General features: G+C 41.2%; 1 protein-coding gene across 1 annotated transcript; it reads right to left on the bottom strand.

Annotated features, from left to right (window-relative positions):
• Nucleotides 1–344: 344 nt before the first annotated feature.
• Nucleotides 345–16,594, bottom strand: hsbp1b (heat shock factor binding protein 1b). The gene is made up of 4 exons (XM_069902197.1): nucleotides 16,474–16,594; nucleotides 8,230–8,296; nucleotides 5,938–6,035; nucleotides 345–1,821 (listed from the first exon to the last, which is right to left on the bottom strand). The coding sequence occupies exons 1-4, from the start codon at nucleotides 16,516–16,518 to the stop codon at nucleotides 1,810–1,812; spliced, it is 222 nt and encodes a 73-aa protein (XP_069758298.1). The 5' UTR covers nucleotides 16,519–16,594; the 3' UTR covers nucleotides 345–1,809.
• Nucleotides 16,595–16,601: the final 7 nt, after the last annotated feature.

Below are 16,601 nucleotides of genomic sequence, written 5' to 3'. Positions count from 1 at the left end.
TGTGGCTTGTCATGACATGGAGATCAGTGATGCTAAGCCTATTAAGCAGCATCCTTACCGAGTTAATAAGGAAAAGAGCAGAATGTTGGATGAAGAGGTGGATTATATGCTCAAAAATGACATAATCCGAAAATCAAGTTCAAATTGGAGTTCATCCTGTGTTCTGGTGCCTAAGCCAGATGGCTCAATTAGGTTTTGTATAATTGTCGAAAGGTAAACATGGTAAACAAAGACTGATGTGTAATGAATTGGAAACATTCCTGGGATGTGGTCTGATCACAAAAACTCTTAAATGCTGATCAATGCAGATTGAAGGAATAAATAATTTGCACAATACATATAACTTGGTTTTAAATTTATTTATTTATTGCAGAATTAATGAATACAATTCTTGAGCAGGTTGCATATGTAGATGATAATGTAAACCATCCTCCAACTTCATGAGTTTTTAAATCTTATTTTCAATCTCAATATTATGCCAATGACTATCTTCTCCAAATCCAAACGATTCCATATTTAAGAATGAAAATATCGATCGATATTTTCTACTTTTCCAAAGATTAAATATAATTTTTAAAAAACTAGAACATACACAGGATTTTATTCAAAATTCTACAAGTATTTATAAACCCAATTTCTGAGTTCAGTTTTTTTTCATGGAATGGGAAGAGCTGTCAATACAGGCAAAATGACAAATTAATTAGTTTAATATCTGTGGCAATATACAAACCAGTGTATTTAACTCCTTTAGAAGGCTTACAGATGGATTAATGATTTACATATGATATTAAATTTCTGGACCCCTTGTTTAAATGGAGCGTTGTAGCAAAATGATGAAGTCAAACACATCTTTAATATGCTAGATGGGAATAGTTAAAACCAAAAAATAGAAGTACTTTTTAAAAAATCCATACTATTTTTTAATATTGATGCATGGAAGGTACTTAATCAAAGCATATTAGTAGCTCTGTTACAAGTTAAGCAAATTTTCTTGAATAATTCCCAAATTAATCATGACCTATGTGCTATGATCAATTATGTGAATAACTCTGTTGTACAAAGAATTTTAAAGCATTCAAGAAAAAAATACAAACAGATCCTATGAAATCTTGAAGACAACAACAGTAATTCACATATGGTACAGCTACAATTTGTTTCTGAAAACAATGGAAATTCTGTTATTTCCTGGTTGAAGATACATTTATAGTAATAGCTCCAGTTCTTAAATTCTGGTGTAATTAAAAGTGGTAAGAGTTAAAAAAGACCCCAAAAAACCCAGATGTCCACTAATACCTACTCAAACATACTTACTCACATTTTTAAGCACATTCAAAGGCAAATAAACATTTAGTACAATAGCAAATTGAATATCGTATTAATATTAATACACCAAATTAAATGATAGCTACACCTACAAGTGACCCAACAAATACATGATTTCATACCACTGACTTGTAATGTTAAAAATAAACCTGTGGGCTTTTATGTTTGTATAACAAATATATCAACTGGATTCACTACCAAAGTAATTATAAATTGCAATCGGAATAATTCAGATGCAAAAGAGGTTACAAGGAAATGGAGTTTTAATTAGCCCAAGAAAATTTTAGCATCGAATACCCTCATTTTAGACATTTTGAAAGTACATTTGTGTTTCCTTACAAAAGCCCATTCAAATAAAGCTGTTAACATGCCTAGGACTTTGAATATAAAAAAAATGCCCTTCAACACAGCAGAAATCCTTGAAGTAATCAACCTGGATTGATGTAATTTTTTTTTTTTAAAAATGCCTCGATTATGCTCATCAGGTTACTTGGGCGCCTGTGTAAGGAAAGCAATATTATAACCAGAGAGACAGACAGGAACAGTGATGCATTGATTGACATGCAAAGTGTGGATTATCAGAAACAAGACCCTAGTTTGATTTTTAATCTTTTACACATTTTTTTGGATTTTAAAACCACTATTTCAGGTGTTGTATACCACATACAACCTATTTCTCTATAATGTCAGTGTTCCACAGAGCAGGATGCCATAGCCAATTTTAACCAACATCTAGCAGTCATCCCAGAGCTGTGGCACAATCTTTAATGCTTTTGATTTTCCAGCTCATCAGAATGTATAATTTTAGTTTGGCAAGCCGAGGGCCATTACAGTTTTGATCTTAACTTACTATAACTTCAATATTTGAAGCAGAATAAATGGAGTTGGGAATCATTTGTTTGCTGGTGCAAACAAAACCTCTCGTTTTAGTGCAATATTTAGTTGTCCATTAACATTTATTTGATACAAGTTAATGTCTTCTAGATTAATAACAGATTGGATTTGCTTCACCAATAATTTGAAACATTAACAGTGTTAAAACAAAAAGAAATTTCTACTAAATTTGTGAATACATGATTGCAAAGACTTTTCAATGTGTATCTTGTAGCAACACCAATAGGTGCAAATAAACAGGAGGAAGCCTCTTGCTACTACTCTCCCAATACACAGGCTTTTCTTTTGAAAAACAAAAATGAAATGTGCAAGATAAAAATAGTTATTTTCTTGTATCTGTTGATTACACAATATAGGCTTTGTTTATACTAAAGAACATCAAAATAAAAGGAAATAAATGTGCAGTACAAAAAAATGATTTGGTCCGAGATTATAGATCTTAAAGTTGGAACAGCAATTTTTAAAAAAATCACTTTCCAATGCCAAAACTGTACTGACGTTATACTTAAACAAAAAATGGTTCTGAATAGAAGGTATTACAAATAAACTGCACTCTGCTTCCAAAGCTCTCCTTTCCAACAATATAGTGAGAGTATCTTCAACAAAAAAAATTGTTCAGGTCATGACTCACCACCACAAACTCAAGAACAATGAAGGATGGGCAGAAAATAACATCCCATGAAAGACAAACCTCCTTGGAGAATTGTTGACACTCCATATTTGAGAAATTGATTCAACACATTAAAAATACACCAATAATATTCTATTTGTATGAGAGATTTTATTCCAACTGTTGAGAAATTCAAAAGGTTGATATTGTACAGGGGAAATTATATTAATAAACCCATGCTACCTGTTCATTAAACAGTTAACTTGAGACCAAAGGAAACAGTGAAATCAGCAATTAAACTGTCATATCAGAGAAATCAACTGGGGCAAAAAGAAGGGAACATTATTCTGGATGAGGACATTACTGTTAGAAGACTGGTGGAGATGTTATTTTTTTATGTAGCTAGTTAATTACACTCATAACAATCAGTGCATAAATGTTCAACTATGATTATCCAAAATCCCCATTTATCTGATTTTTTTTCCAGAGGTGAACATGAAATTAAAATGATAATTATCCTCATTTCAGGTAACTCCCTGCCCTCTCTCCTTCCATTTCTTCTTTACCTACCTTCTCCAACTCTACCTCTCAAACTGTGTGTCACTGTCTTCCAACCACAAGTGGTCAGAAGAATCCCTTGTCCCGGCGTCATCAAGAAGAGCGGCCTCCCAGGCAGGAGTGGGAATCTCTATGGGGTGGTGTCGGTGATCGTCAGTGGCGGTTGGGAGGGGAAGTGTGCACAGGCGAAGACTAGGTCTGTGTCTGGGCTTTAACATCAAGAACCAGGACGCGAAGCCAAAACAGCCCCTGGGGAGAGTGGAGCCCGCGACTACCAGGGAGGGTTCCGCCGGCCCAGGAAGCTTCCCCGAGGACCAGCAGCAGCAGTGGAGACATGTTGGGAACAGCGCTTGGGAGGTCTCGGTAATCGGTAGCAACACTGGCGATATGTTGAGGATCGGTAGCGGCCAGCAAATTTTTGGTGAGAATTAAACATTATTTTAAAGGTTAAAAAGCCTTCCCTTGTTGTTTCTTTTTGTTTCAACATTAATACAAGTGATTTGCTGTGGCTAGTGGGCTGTTTTTAAAAAATGACCAGTTCTCCGAAAAATTCAGTCACCTGAAATAGATCCGGCCCCGACCATTTCGGATAATCGGAGTTGTACTATATTAACAAAAATCCTGAGATAGCATTCACAAGTGATTGTTCCCTTCACAAGTGCAGGCAACTGAACTGTATTCAAATAATTCAAAGGGATTATCGTGATGTAATACATGCCACCCTCATAAGAAGTAGATTATTAATGAAATAAGGTGTATCCTATTTTTAAAAGAACTGAAATTATAGTTGTTTCTTGTCACCTACAATTAATTAATTCATTTTTTAGTATTTACCTTTTGATAGTTTGCAGTACTGTCAGACATCTGACATCAAGATCCTGGTACATATAGTGGCATTATCAAGTGAAATTAATAAATGGATTCTACCTTGTACGCATCTATAGACCTCAAACTGTTCGGAATACTAATTTTTTTTATTAGACGGAATATTCTATTGCTTGCACATGATCTACATCTCTCTATTCTGTGTAATTTTATGTCTACCTAGAAGCCTCTTAAATGCTACTACGGTACTTTTCCCCATATCTGAAAACCTTGGGCCTGGACAGTTTTCGGTTACTGTTTTTTTTGGTTAACGGAATTAAACCAGAAAAAACCCAAAAACAGCACTGTAGCCTCAGCCACCTCCGGTCCTTGACACCTCCCCCCCTGCTCCCACCGGACCCCAACACCTCCCCGGGAGCCCGAGGTCCCCAACACCTCGCCGGGAGCCCGAGGTCCCCAACACCTCGCCGGGAGCCCGAGGTCCCCAACACCTCGCCGGGAGCCCGAGGTCCCCAACACCTCGCCGGGAGCCCGAGGTCCCCAACACCTCCCCGGGAGCCCGAGGTCCCCAACACCTCCCCGGGAGCCCGAGGTCCCCAACACCTCCCCGGGAGCCCGAGGTCCCCAACACCTCCCCGGGAGCCCGAGGTCCCCAACACCTCCCCGGGAGCCCGAGGTCCCCAACACCTCCCCGGGAGCCCGAGGTCCCCAACACCTCCCCGGGAGCCCGAGGTCCCCAACACCTCCCCGGGAGCCCGAGGTCCCCAACACCTCCCCGGGAGCCCGAGGTCCCCAACACCTCCCCGGGAGCCCGAGGTCCCCAACACCTCCCCGGGAGCCCGAGGTCCCCAACACCTCCCCGGGAGCCCGAGGTCCCCAACACCTCCCCGGGAGCCCGAGGTCCCCAACACCTCCCCGGGAGCCCGAGGTCCCCAACACCTCCCCGGGAGCCTGCTCTCCTTGATAACGCTGGGACATTATCTGAAATGAGGGCAATCAGTGTTCTAATTTCTCCCTATGCGCTGTCTGACCCACTGGCCTCCTCAAGTCGCTCACTGATGAATCAAGATTAAAGACTGCTACTCTAAGCCGACATCGGTTTTCCCAGCTGGTTCTGAGCTCTGCTGTTACCAAACTGGCACAAACAGAACATCAGAGGCGCACATTGGCAAGTTGGGAGATTTTTTTTTCAAACTTATGATGTCATGTCAGCGCCAAAAAAGGTTTAATAGAACTTTTCAGTTAATGGAATTTCAGATACGGGGCAACATACTGTATTGGATTTGCTGACATAATCACTTTCAGGCCTATTCCAGGCCTCTCGTATTCTGTGTAAATAAATTGCCCTGCATATTTTCTTTAAACTTTCCTCTTCTGACCTCAAACACAGGTCCTCTGGTATCTGAAATTTTTAGCCTGGGAGAATGATTATGACTGTCAACTCCATCAAAGCCTCTCATAAGTTTATAAACTTCCCCTCAGCTTCCAATGCTCCAGAGAAAACAACCCAAGTTTATCAAACCTCTCCCCATAACCCATTGCCCTCCAATCCAGGCAATATCCTGGTAAGCCTCTTATGAGCACATTTTCAAAACCTCTACTTCCTTCCTGAAATTAGGATATCAAAAATTCTGAACAATAATCCAACTGCAGCCCATCCAAGTTTCGTGTTGGTGCAACATGACTTCAAGAAGAATAAACATTGTTTTTTTAAAAATTATATTTACCTTATTTTCTCCCGCTTCTATCTCTTCAACTCCTGCTTGTGTCATCAGATCAGCAATGTTTTTCTCGAGGTCATCAATACGAGCACTCATCTCATCAAGTAAAATAAAAGTGTCAAAGAAGTCTAATTTTTGAAGCATGAAAAGGATATTTTTTTGGGGGGAACAATGCCAAATATTTGCTCATTAAAAGGAATATCAGCAATGCATGGCAAATGCGATATAGAAAGGAAAACAATCAAACTCCAGAAATTAGTTTAAAAACCTCATGGTAACACTCGAAAACCCAAACTCTGAATCAAAGTGAATTTGCTGTTGTCCACTTTATCCAATCATTACAAGGTTCAATATTAGACATCCAATTGCACAAATGATGCGCCATGAAATTATATCTTTGAGGAATGGATTCCAAATCACCGAAGCTTACATTGATCAATTCAGACTGGTTTCAAACAAAGGTACTGTACAGTTAAAAAATAGCATGTATTCTCACAATATACAGCTATGTACTTTGATAGCATCCAAATTTTATACAATGAAACTCAATCAACATTTCTTTAAAAGACCAAAAATCCTTAAAATTAAAACAGAACTGAGGCAGAGAAAAACAAATGTTTGCAGATGCGCCAAAAGGAGAAAAAACACAGGATTAGCTTTCGTATAGGGATGAATTTTATAGTAAACAAATATCTTCCAAAGAAGAAATAATCACCAATTCAATGTACTAATATGTTTCTAACCATCTAGATGAGAAATAAAATATGTATAGCCTTTAAACTTTGTCAGCACTTCCCAAAGTAAGGCACAGACACAGAATTCAGTGCTTTTGATGCGCATTAATTATTACATACAGTACAACTCCGATTATCCAAAATCGGATAAATGAGGATAGCTGAAACAAAGCAAAAATCCTCATTTATCCAAATTTTTTTCAGAGCAGAACTGACTGGGGAAGTCGGGCTCCTGGCAGCGGCGGCAGCAGTCCTTGGGCTCTCAGAGGGGAGCAGAGCCTCAGTGGGGAGGTGTCAGTGATTGGTGGTGGCCAGCATTTTTTTTTGGTAAGAATTAAACATTATTTTAATGCTTAAACATATTTGTTGTTGTTTAAACACTGTTTAAGTGATTTGTTGTTGCTACTGGGCTGTTTTTAAAAAATGCCCAGTTCTCCGAAAAAAAAAACGTTTATCCGAAATACCCCTGGTCCCATCCATTTTGGATAATTGGAGTTGTAGTGCATTACATTGGCAGACACAACAATACATTAGTCCAATCAGATTAATTTATCTTCTTTTATCAGCGTTTATAGAGGGAGAGATTTGTCAAGTAATTTTTATGCCTACTTGAGCAAGGATATTAACATAGTTTTAACCTTCCAACATACTTGGCACTACTGCATTTTCCAAAATGCTCCATTGTTTAAGTAATGAAGTTTTATGCTGGGGTTTGAATCGAAGGTTTCTTTCTGGCTCAGATAAAATTACTACTACCATTGAGCCAAGTTAACATTTCAATTTAAATTGATTTGTTTTTTCTTAAAAAAGGACAACTCTTATTTTGTGATTCTAATGGCACAAAATCAATGTGATTATGTGCCATTCAAAATATCTGGTCCATGTCCATTAACCTCCCTCTCTTGCTCACCTTACCTCCAATTCTCTTGCTGTTATTTTAAATGCTCTTTTTTAATATACAAATCCTTTCATTGCTGTTCCTTTTGGATTTATCTGCAACTTCCTCATTCATATTTCTGTCAAAAATCTCTATTCTTGTCTCTGGCCTTCACATTCCATGAATTTTTCACTCAACCCATAATCCTCCTACAACTCTACCCTCCTCGCTATTTTAAAGACGTCTTTGAGGAAACTCTTGGCATCCTTTTTAATCTCATCTTTGGTTAGACCTAAGAAATAATCCACTCTTCAGTTCTCCACTTAAAAATATAAACAGTAGTTTTAAAATGACTGACGAGTCATCTCCATAAATTAGCTACAACCCCAATTTAATGTCAGCTTCTTTCTTGTATTTACTTGTATAAATCCATGTCATCTCTGCCTAATCCTGTTACTATTTCCCAAGTCTCCACCATCTCTGAATAAAGGATTTCAGTATTTTCCCAACTGTTCTTTTGTTCCCCATTTTGTTCTCTTTCTGGGCTCATATTTGCTTCCTTCCAATAGTGGACCGGTCTAGAATCTATGGAATTTGAGGAGGAAAACAAGAGTATTCACTATCAACACAACCTTCTTAAAAAAATCCATGTACACATTTGAAGTTTTGCTTTGAAAATAAGGATATTTCTACCGATGATCTGGTCAGACATTGTTTGGAATTTGTCCTGCATCTGTTGCAGCAATGTAGTAACCTGAAAAATATAAATGAACTATATTATACAGCCTTGCAACATTAAAAATGCTGAAATTTGCATTTTCAACCAGAAAATAACTCACATTGGCAGGTGATTCAGACTCTTAGTCCTGCCATGAAATGGCAGCCTATCATAAACTTGGGTCTTTGATTACGACTGAAAATGTACAAATCATCTGAAGTACGATCGCTGAGCCATATCCAGTACTTTAAGTAGGCCCAGTCAGCACCAATTTCAAAAAGGTACATCGCGTTTGATAAAATCAATGAAACTTTAAAGAACAAATTGAGCTTCTAAAGAATTTTATTATTAAACTCTTGAGTCAAAGATCATCAAGAAACAAGAGAAATATTACCCTTTTTAGTACAAAAACAATGGCAAGGATAAAAGACAAAAGTATTAATTTCCATGTATGTGATATCGGTATATGTTAGCTGGGTTGAGGGCACTTCTTTAATTTAAAATGGAGGAAGAAACATTAAAATTTGCTAAGTCCCCACAATGGAATTCACAGTAACTTATGAAAATGAACAGATAGGACACAGAAGCAGATGAATATAGAAAAATGAAAATACTCTAATAGAATTATTTGAAAGTCAGCCCGCACTGTAATAGAATAAACAGCAAAATCAATTAAGCACATACAACAGATTCCTTTATTCAATCTTGTTAATGTTAGCAGGAGTGAGGGGTACAACGAAAGAGTTCAGTAACTCGTTCTCTACACTGATCCCCATTGAAAACATACAGAGTATTCATCCCATTTTTATACATCTTCAAGCAGAACTTGTGAGACCCTATAAGTTTCACACAGCTGGTGATTCCTGCTTTTACAACATGTCTGCAGACAAGCTGACAAAAAACAAGATGTCTTTACTTCTTTTATTTCACCTTTCTACGTCCTTTATGGTGTTAGTTAATATCTCACTAGAGTAAAGGGAAGGTCATGTTAGAAGGCAGTTACATTCTCGCCCAAGTTACAAGGCAACTATGTTCTCACCCAATTTGTCAACTATTTGTTAAACTTATTCTTTCACAATTATAAAAAAAATGGAAAAGTATTAAAAAGAGTTGAAATGACAGAAGTTATTTATATTCTGACCACAGAATTAAACATATTTCTTTGTATCTAAAAGCAAAGGAATAGGATCCAGTGTGTTACTCATTCTTGAACCACCACAGATATTATGCAAAAAGTTGTACAGGAGCCAAATTAAAAGGAACTGTATTTTACAGGTTATAAATCTCAAGGTTCTCACAGGAGCCTTTGGCAATTTTAAGAACAGATGAAGTACTCAAACAAATCCATTCTTTTACTATTTCAACCACATACTCCTCCCTCAGGGTCTTCACAAAAGATTGAAAAGGATCTTCACTCCCCTCCCCCATGAGCCCACTGACCTTCTTTTAATTGGTCCCTTTTCATTTTTCTTTGCTATCGGATTTTTTGCAGCCCTTTTTTGACTCCACTTTTCATCTCCCAGCCTGTTCACCATCTCTTCCCTTCCCTTCCCCACACCCATCTGCCATTTGTCTCTCTTCCACCTATTGTTTTCCAGTAGGACACCACCTCTCCCTCTTTATATTATATATTTCTCCTCTACACTTACAGTCCAGATGAAGGGCCTCGACTCAAAGCATCAACTATCCATTTCCTTCCAAAGATGGTGCCTGACCTGCTGAATTGTTAAAAATTCCAGTACCTGCAATCTTTTATGCAACTCTAGTTTTATTTCAGAGCCATTAATTGGCAGTGATACAAAAGGAACTGTTTCACAGGGCCCCCCTCTGCACATGCACACAAGTGGACAGGAGGGATACTGGAAACAAGGTCATCTAAATTACTGTAAAACAAAAAGTGATCAGTTAGAAATTGTATTTTGTCCCCACAGGAAATGAGTGAAGTAATTAAAATGACAGACGCATGAAAAAAATATTTGATCTGATGAGGTTTAACACAAATACTTGAAGTACATGGAACAAAATTAATATACTCCAGATGCAAATTAAGACACATAGGAGACAGCGGATGCTGGAATCTCTAGCTAAACACAATCTACTGGAGGAAATCAGCAGGTCAAGCAGTATCCGTGGAACAAAAATGGTCAACATTTTGGGCCAGAGTCCTTCATCAATACGAGAAATGTAGAGGTTGATGTAGCGAGGACATGGTGGGAGGAGTGGGATAAGGGCCCAAGTGAGAACCATGTTTTCCTTATTTCTCTCGCCCTTTGTGAGGCATCTGCCAATCTACGGTCTCTGATATCATGCTTGACCTTACTCCGGTTCACCCAACGGCCCTTTTCCTACTCCCTCCTTCCTGTCTGCTTTACACTAGCTTCTCTTCTCCACATTCCCAATCATGAAGAAGGGCTTTGTCCTGAAATGTCCAGTTAGATCGTCTGAAAAATCCAAACACAGCAGCTGACAATGTGTTCAGGAACTTGGAGAAAATGATGGGAGCTGGGTGGAGGGGGGGTGGGGGGGTGGTGAGCGGGTGAAGAAACATGATAAGCAAGCAGGCTATGCTTATTTTGTGAATAGAATACAGAACAGAATAATTGAAGATTCTTTTAGGTGTTGTATACAGGCACATGGTGGTAGCTGTGAAGCAAACGTGGAAATGAAGATGTTAAACATGCAGTAATTGACAGTAGTGTTAATGAGGGATTTTAACTTTCTGGTAGACTGATAGCAGATAGCTCATTCCTACTTAATCAGGATGGCTTATAAAAATGTCCTTGACTTAACAAGGGAGACAGATAATTAGATTTGGTTTGAGTCTAATTTAGTATTCAGGCTGATATAGTGTGTAAACATATGTAATATTTTGACTGCATAAAGTTTAATTTGTGAGCATCTTTCCACAATAATTTTGTCAAATCTGTTAATGGGCAAAAATGACACATGATCCGTATGAAATATATAATTTCCTATCCCAGAATTTCAGGAAGCAGCCAAGAATGATGAAGTTGCTCATTTTATAGGTTAATGCTGGAGGATACCCATCCTAATGCTTTTCCATTTTGATGTTATTCTATTAAGGACCAAAAAAAGACTGAAGTATTTTCTAAATGGCATGCCTTCATTAATTGGGGGATTGAGTTCAGGAACCATGAGCTAGAAAACTCTAGTTAGACCAATATCATGTTCAGTTCTGGTCTCTTCAATACAGGAATGATGTGGAAGCTATGGAGAGGGTAGAGAGGAGATTTACAGGATGTTGCCTGGATTGGAGAACACATCTTGTGAGACAAGGCTTTTCTCTTTAGAGCGAAGAAGAATGAGGGGTGACTTTATTGAGGTCAACAATGTTTGAAAAGGAAAACTTTAAAGGAAATGGGTAAAGTTCTATTAATTCAAATCTTGCAAGTAAAAGCTAATGATAATTGATTTCACAATGGAACATTCTACCATTCGAGACCACTGAGTCTAACATTAATGATAACTGCCACAGGATCCAGAATAATTTAACAAATCAGATCCAATATTTGTGTTATGAAAGGATGCAGAGAATGACAGCTGAGGACTTTTGTGCAAATGAAATCATGTGAACCGTGATGTACCATGAGATCAGTGCTGGAACCTATAGGCATTAATGATCTGGATGTGAATGTGGAAGATATGACAAACAAGCAAAACAAGTTGTATTGGTAATAGTGAAAAGGAAATCTTCAACTACAGTATAATGAAGAGTTGTTGATTCAGGCTGAGCAAAGGCAGTAAGAATTTAATCCTGAAAAAAAAATGAGTTGAAACATTTTGGGAGGCTTAAAAGGTAACAAATGGTAGGACCCTATGAAGTACAGAGGAATATGAGGACCTTGGACGGCATGTCCAGATATCCAAGTGGACAACATGCAGATGGTGTGCATTGAAATCTTATTAGCCAGACTATAAAATATAAGAGCATGGAGGTTATGTCACAGTTATGCAAGACACAAGTTGGGCCAGTGCCACAGTAGTGAGTGGCCAACAATTTAGCAGGGATGTGATTGCACCAGAGAAGGTACATGGGTGATTCACCAGGATGTTCCTTGGGATGAGGCTTGTTTTGTTTTTCTTTGGAGCAGAGAAGAATGAGTCAGAACCAAATTGAGATATTGTAGATTTCAAGGGACATAGATGGGGTTGACAGCAAGAAATATTTTCCCCTGCAGCGCAGGTAGTGGATACAGATACCCCACAACATTCAAGAAATATTTAGATGAACAATTGCAACTTCACATCATATTTGTAAAGACTAAATACTGGAAAATGGAATTGGTATAAATGGGTGCTTTATAGCCAGCACCAACAGTGAGATGAAGAGTCTGGTAACAAGCATTTGATTCTACAAGGGCTCATCCTAACTTGTCCTTGGGGAAAGTAGAGATGCTCAGCCTTCTTGCACCATTTCAATGCTTCTATTGAAGGTAATCCCATAATACTATTATGGTTGATTTTTCCAGAAATTATTCAGTGAAAATAAAAGAATGTGGTTGCACAGTATTCCCAAATCAGGATGGTGTTCAGGCTTGTGCTCAAGGAGGGGAACCTGCATGTGGTTTCCATTGTGTCTGCTGCAGATATCTTCCTTGGTCGGGGAGGGACAGAAACTTTCGAGATCCTATCAGAACAGTGAAGAGGATAACTCCAAATAGTACAAAAAAGAGAGGTAATAGATGTAACACCATTTACAAATTTGTTGATAATACAACAGTAGTGAGCTGTATAAAGAGGCAAAGAGTCAGCATACAGGATGGAGATTGAAAACTTGACTGAATGGCATACCAACAACAACCTCACACTCAATGTCACCAAAACCAAGGAGCTGATTGTTGACTTCAGGAAAGGAAAATCAGTGATCATTGGGGGAAATCAGAGGTGCAGAATCCAACATGAAGAAAGCACATCAGGGCTTCTACTCCCTTAGGAGTTTGCAGAAATCCAGTATGACATCAGAAACCTTGGCAAACATCTATAGATTGCAGTCTAGTATGGGAGCACCAATACATCTGAGCAGAAAGCCTGGCAAAAGGTAAAGAAAACAGCTTAGTACATCACAGGCAAAACTCTCCCCACCATCGAGAAATGTATACTGAATACTGCTGATGGAGAGCAACTGCAATCATCAAGGATCTACACCACCCAGGACATGATCGATTCTCACTGCTACCATCAGGAAAGAGGTACAGGTGCCACAAGACTCACCCCACCAGGTTTAGGAACAGTTGTGATGCCTCCACCATCAGAATACTAAACAACTGATTTGACTCACTTAAGGACTCATACTTTACACGATTTATTTTTGAATATTTATTTTTTCTGTATTTGCACAATGAGTTTGTTTACATTTCTGTTTTGCATACTTATCTTGAGTACAATTTACACTACCAACAAATAGAAATTTTGCCTGGCCTGCAGGAAAAAGAATCTCTGTATGCAATGTCATGTATGTACTCTGACAATAAATTTAAATTTGAACAAGATTTAGAAAGAGTCAAAGAGGGTGAGGAGTATTTAACACTAATAGACATGTACATCTTACATAATCCTATATAGATCCCTTCTATGTCTGCTTAGAGATGGTTTACTAGTTTTGAGTCAACTAAAGCACAACATTCAAAGATACTCAACTACAGAGAAAGGAAAACAGTACACACAGCCAGGAACCACAGTCACAAAAAAACATTGACTTTTGAAATGTAAAATTAATTGCACTTTTAGCATTAGGTGAAAGTGCAAACGGTGCATAAAAAGCCATGTGAAAATGCAACAGGTATCACCAACTTCATCAAGACCTGGATGGATGAGTGCGTGCTCATGTGCAAATATCGGGTGTTTCCCCAGCTTGAAACCCTGGATGAATCAAAGTATCTGCAACCTGCTGAGGGTGAGAACAAGGGCATTTAAGACCGGGGATTGAGATCTTTACAAGAAGTCCAGGTACGCCCTGCGGACGGCCATCTCCGAAGCAAAGAGGCAATTTTGGAGAAAGCTAGACAGAGACATGCCAGCTATAGCAGGGACTGCAGGCCATTACAGCTTACAAAGCGAGGGCAAACACTATAGATGGCTGTGATGCTTCACGACCCAAAGAGCTGAACACCTCTATGTATTGTGTCATCATCTCTGAGGATCTGTCCTGGAGCCTCCACGTCGAGGCAATCACAAAGAAGGCTCGCCAGCGGCTAGACTTTGAGAGGAGTCTGATGAATTTTGTAGGTGACTGAAATGTATTGCAATGACTTAAAAATCCAATTCCCCTCTACAGATAACAAGATTGGAGGAAAGAGATGAACTATTGAATACCTATGGAAAAAACATAGTTTAAAGAACAAATATGATGTTTTTATAAAAATATGGCAAATGTATTTGGATTATATAGGGGCCTGAATATAAATAAAAAAGGTGCTATAATAAAGATAGAATTGATCTCCCCAATGAAGATTTTTTTAACCCCACTGTAAGCCCTGACAGTGCATGGTTTTATGCTACAAAGCGGGTGGGGTAGGGATCGTTGCATCTGTTTTGTAAAGATATAGAAATAAAAATTTTGATATGTACATTTATGGAAAAAAAAAATTTTTTAAAGCATAGGTGCACCCCAAGGATGGGTGCTTAGCCCACTGCTCTACTCATAATACACCCACGACTGTATGACCAGGCACAATTCCAACACCATCTCCAAGTTTGCGGATGACACCATAATTGTCGGCAAAAATCACAAACAGCGATGAGGAAGTGTCCAGGAGGGAGATCGTTGAAAGGTGCATTGACAACGACCTTGAGCTCAATGTCAGCAAAACCAAGGAGATGATTTTGGAAGAAGTCAGGGGTAAACGACCCAGTCCTCATTGAGGCCTCAGTAGTGGAGTGGGTCAAGAACTTCAAATTCCTGGGTGTCATCATCTCTGAGGATCTGTCCTGGAGCCTCCACGTCGATGCAATCACAAAGAAGGCTCGCCGGCGGCTAGACTTTGAGAGGAGTCTGATGAATTTTGTAGGTGACTGAAGACTCATAAACCTCTACAGGTGGACCGTGGAGAGCATTCTGGCTGGTTTCATCACTGCCTGGCATGGAGGCACCAACTCCCAGGACAAGAATAAACTCCTGAGGGTTGTTAACTCGGCCTGCGACATCACAGACATCAGACTTCACTCCATCGAGGACATCTACATGAGGAGGTGTCTTAAAAAACCAGCCTCTATCCTCAAAGACCCCCACCACCCAGGACATGCCCTCTTCACTCTGTTGCCATCGGAGAAAAGATGCAGGATCCTAACGACGAGCCCTTAGCGGCACAAGGACAGCTTCTTCGCCGCTGCCATCAGATTCCTGAATGATCAATGAACCAGAGACCCTGCCTCACTGTTCCTGCACCATTATTGTTATGGTAATGCAGTCAGGTGGATATAATATGATTCCAAGAGAGACCCGGCGAGGGTGCGGCCTGCCTGGCCCGGACCCGGGGCCCACCCTCACCCTCACCTCTCTCACTCAGCCCAGCCCAAGCCAGGCCAGGCCCGGGGCCCAGCCCAGGCCAGGCCAGGCCAGGCTCGGGGCCCAGCCCAGCCCAGGCCCGGGGCCCAGCCCAGCCCAGGCCCGGGGCCCAGCCCAGGCCAGGGGCCCAGCGCAGCCCAGGCCCGGGGCCCAGCCCAGGCCCGGGGCCCAGCCCAGCCCAGGCCCGGGGCCCAGCCCAGCCCAGGCCCGGGGCCCAGCCCAGCCCAGGCCCGGGGCCCAGCCCAGCCCAGGCCCGGGGCCCAGCCCAGCCCGGGGCCCAGCCCAGCCCAGGCCCGGGGCCCAGCCCAGCCCAGACCCGGGGCCCAGCCCAGCCCAGGCCCGGGGCGCAGCCCAGGCCCGGGGCCCAGCCCAGCCCAGGCCCGGGGCCCAGCCCAGCCCAGGCCCGGGGCCCAGCCCAGCCCAGGCCCGGGGCCCAGCCCAGCCCAGGCCCGGGGCCCAGCCTAGCCCAGGCCCGGGGCCCAGCCCAGCCCAGGCCCGGGGCCCAGCCCAGCCCAGGCCCGGGGCCCAGCCCAGGCCCGGGGCCCAGCCCAGCCCAGGCCCGGGGCCCAGCCCAGGCCCGGGGCCCAGCGCCCAGCCCAGGCCCGGGGCCCAGCACAGGCCCGGGGCCCAGCCCAGCCCAGGCCCGGGGCCCAGCACAGGCCCCACCCCCCCCGCCCGTCTCACTCACCACAACCGTCAGATCCTGCACAGTCTTCGGATCGGTCTCCGACATCCCGAACACCTGGAGCCGTCAAGCGCCCAGCTCCCGCCGGCCGTTTCCACAACAGGTGACGTCACTGCCCAACTCTCGCGAGA

This window comes from Narcine bancroftii, chromosome 10 (assembly GCF_036971445.1).
Source record: "Narcine bancroftii isolate sNarBan1 chromosome 10, sNarBan1.hap1, whole genome shotgun sequence".
In the NCBI taxonomy this organism is placed as follows: domain Eukaryota; kingdom Metazoa; phylum Chordata; class Chondrichthyes; order Torpediniformes; family Narcinidae; genus Narcine; species Narcine bancroftii.
This window is presented reverse-complemented; position numbering and strand designations above follow the sequence as displayed.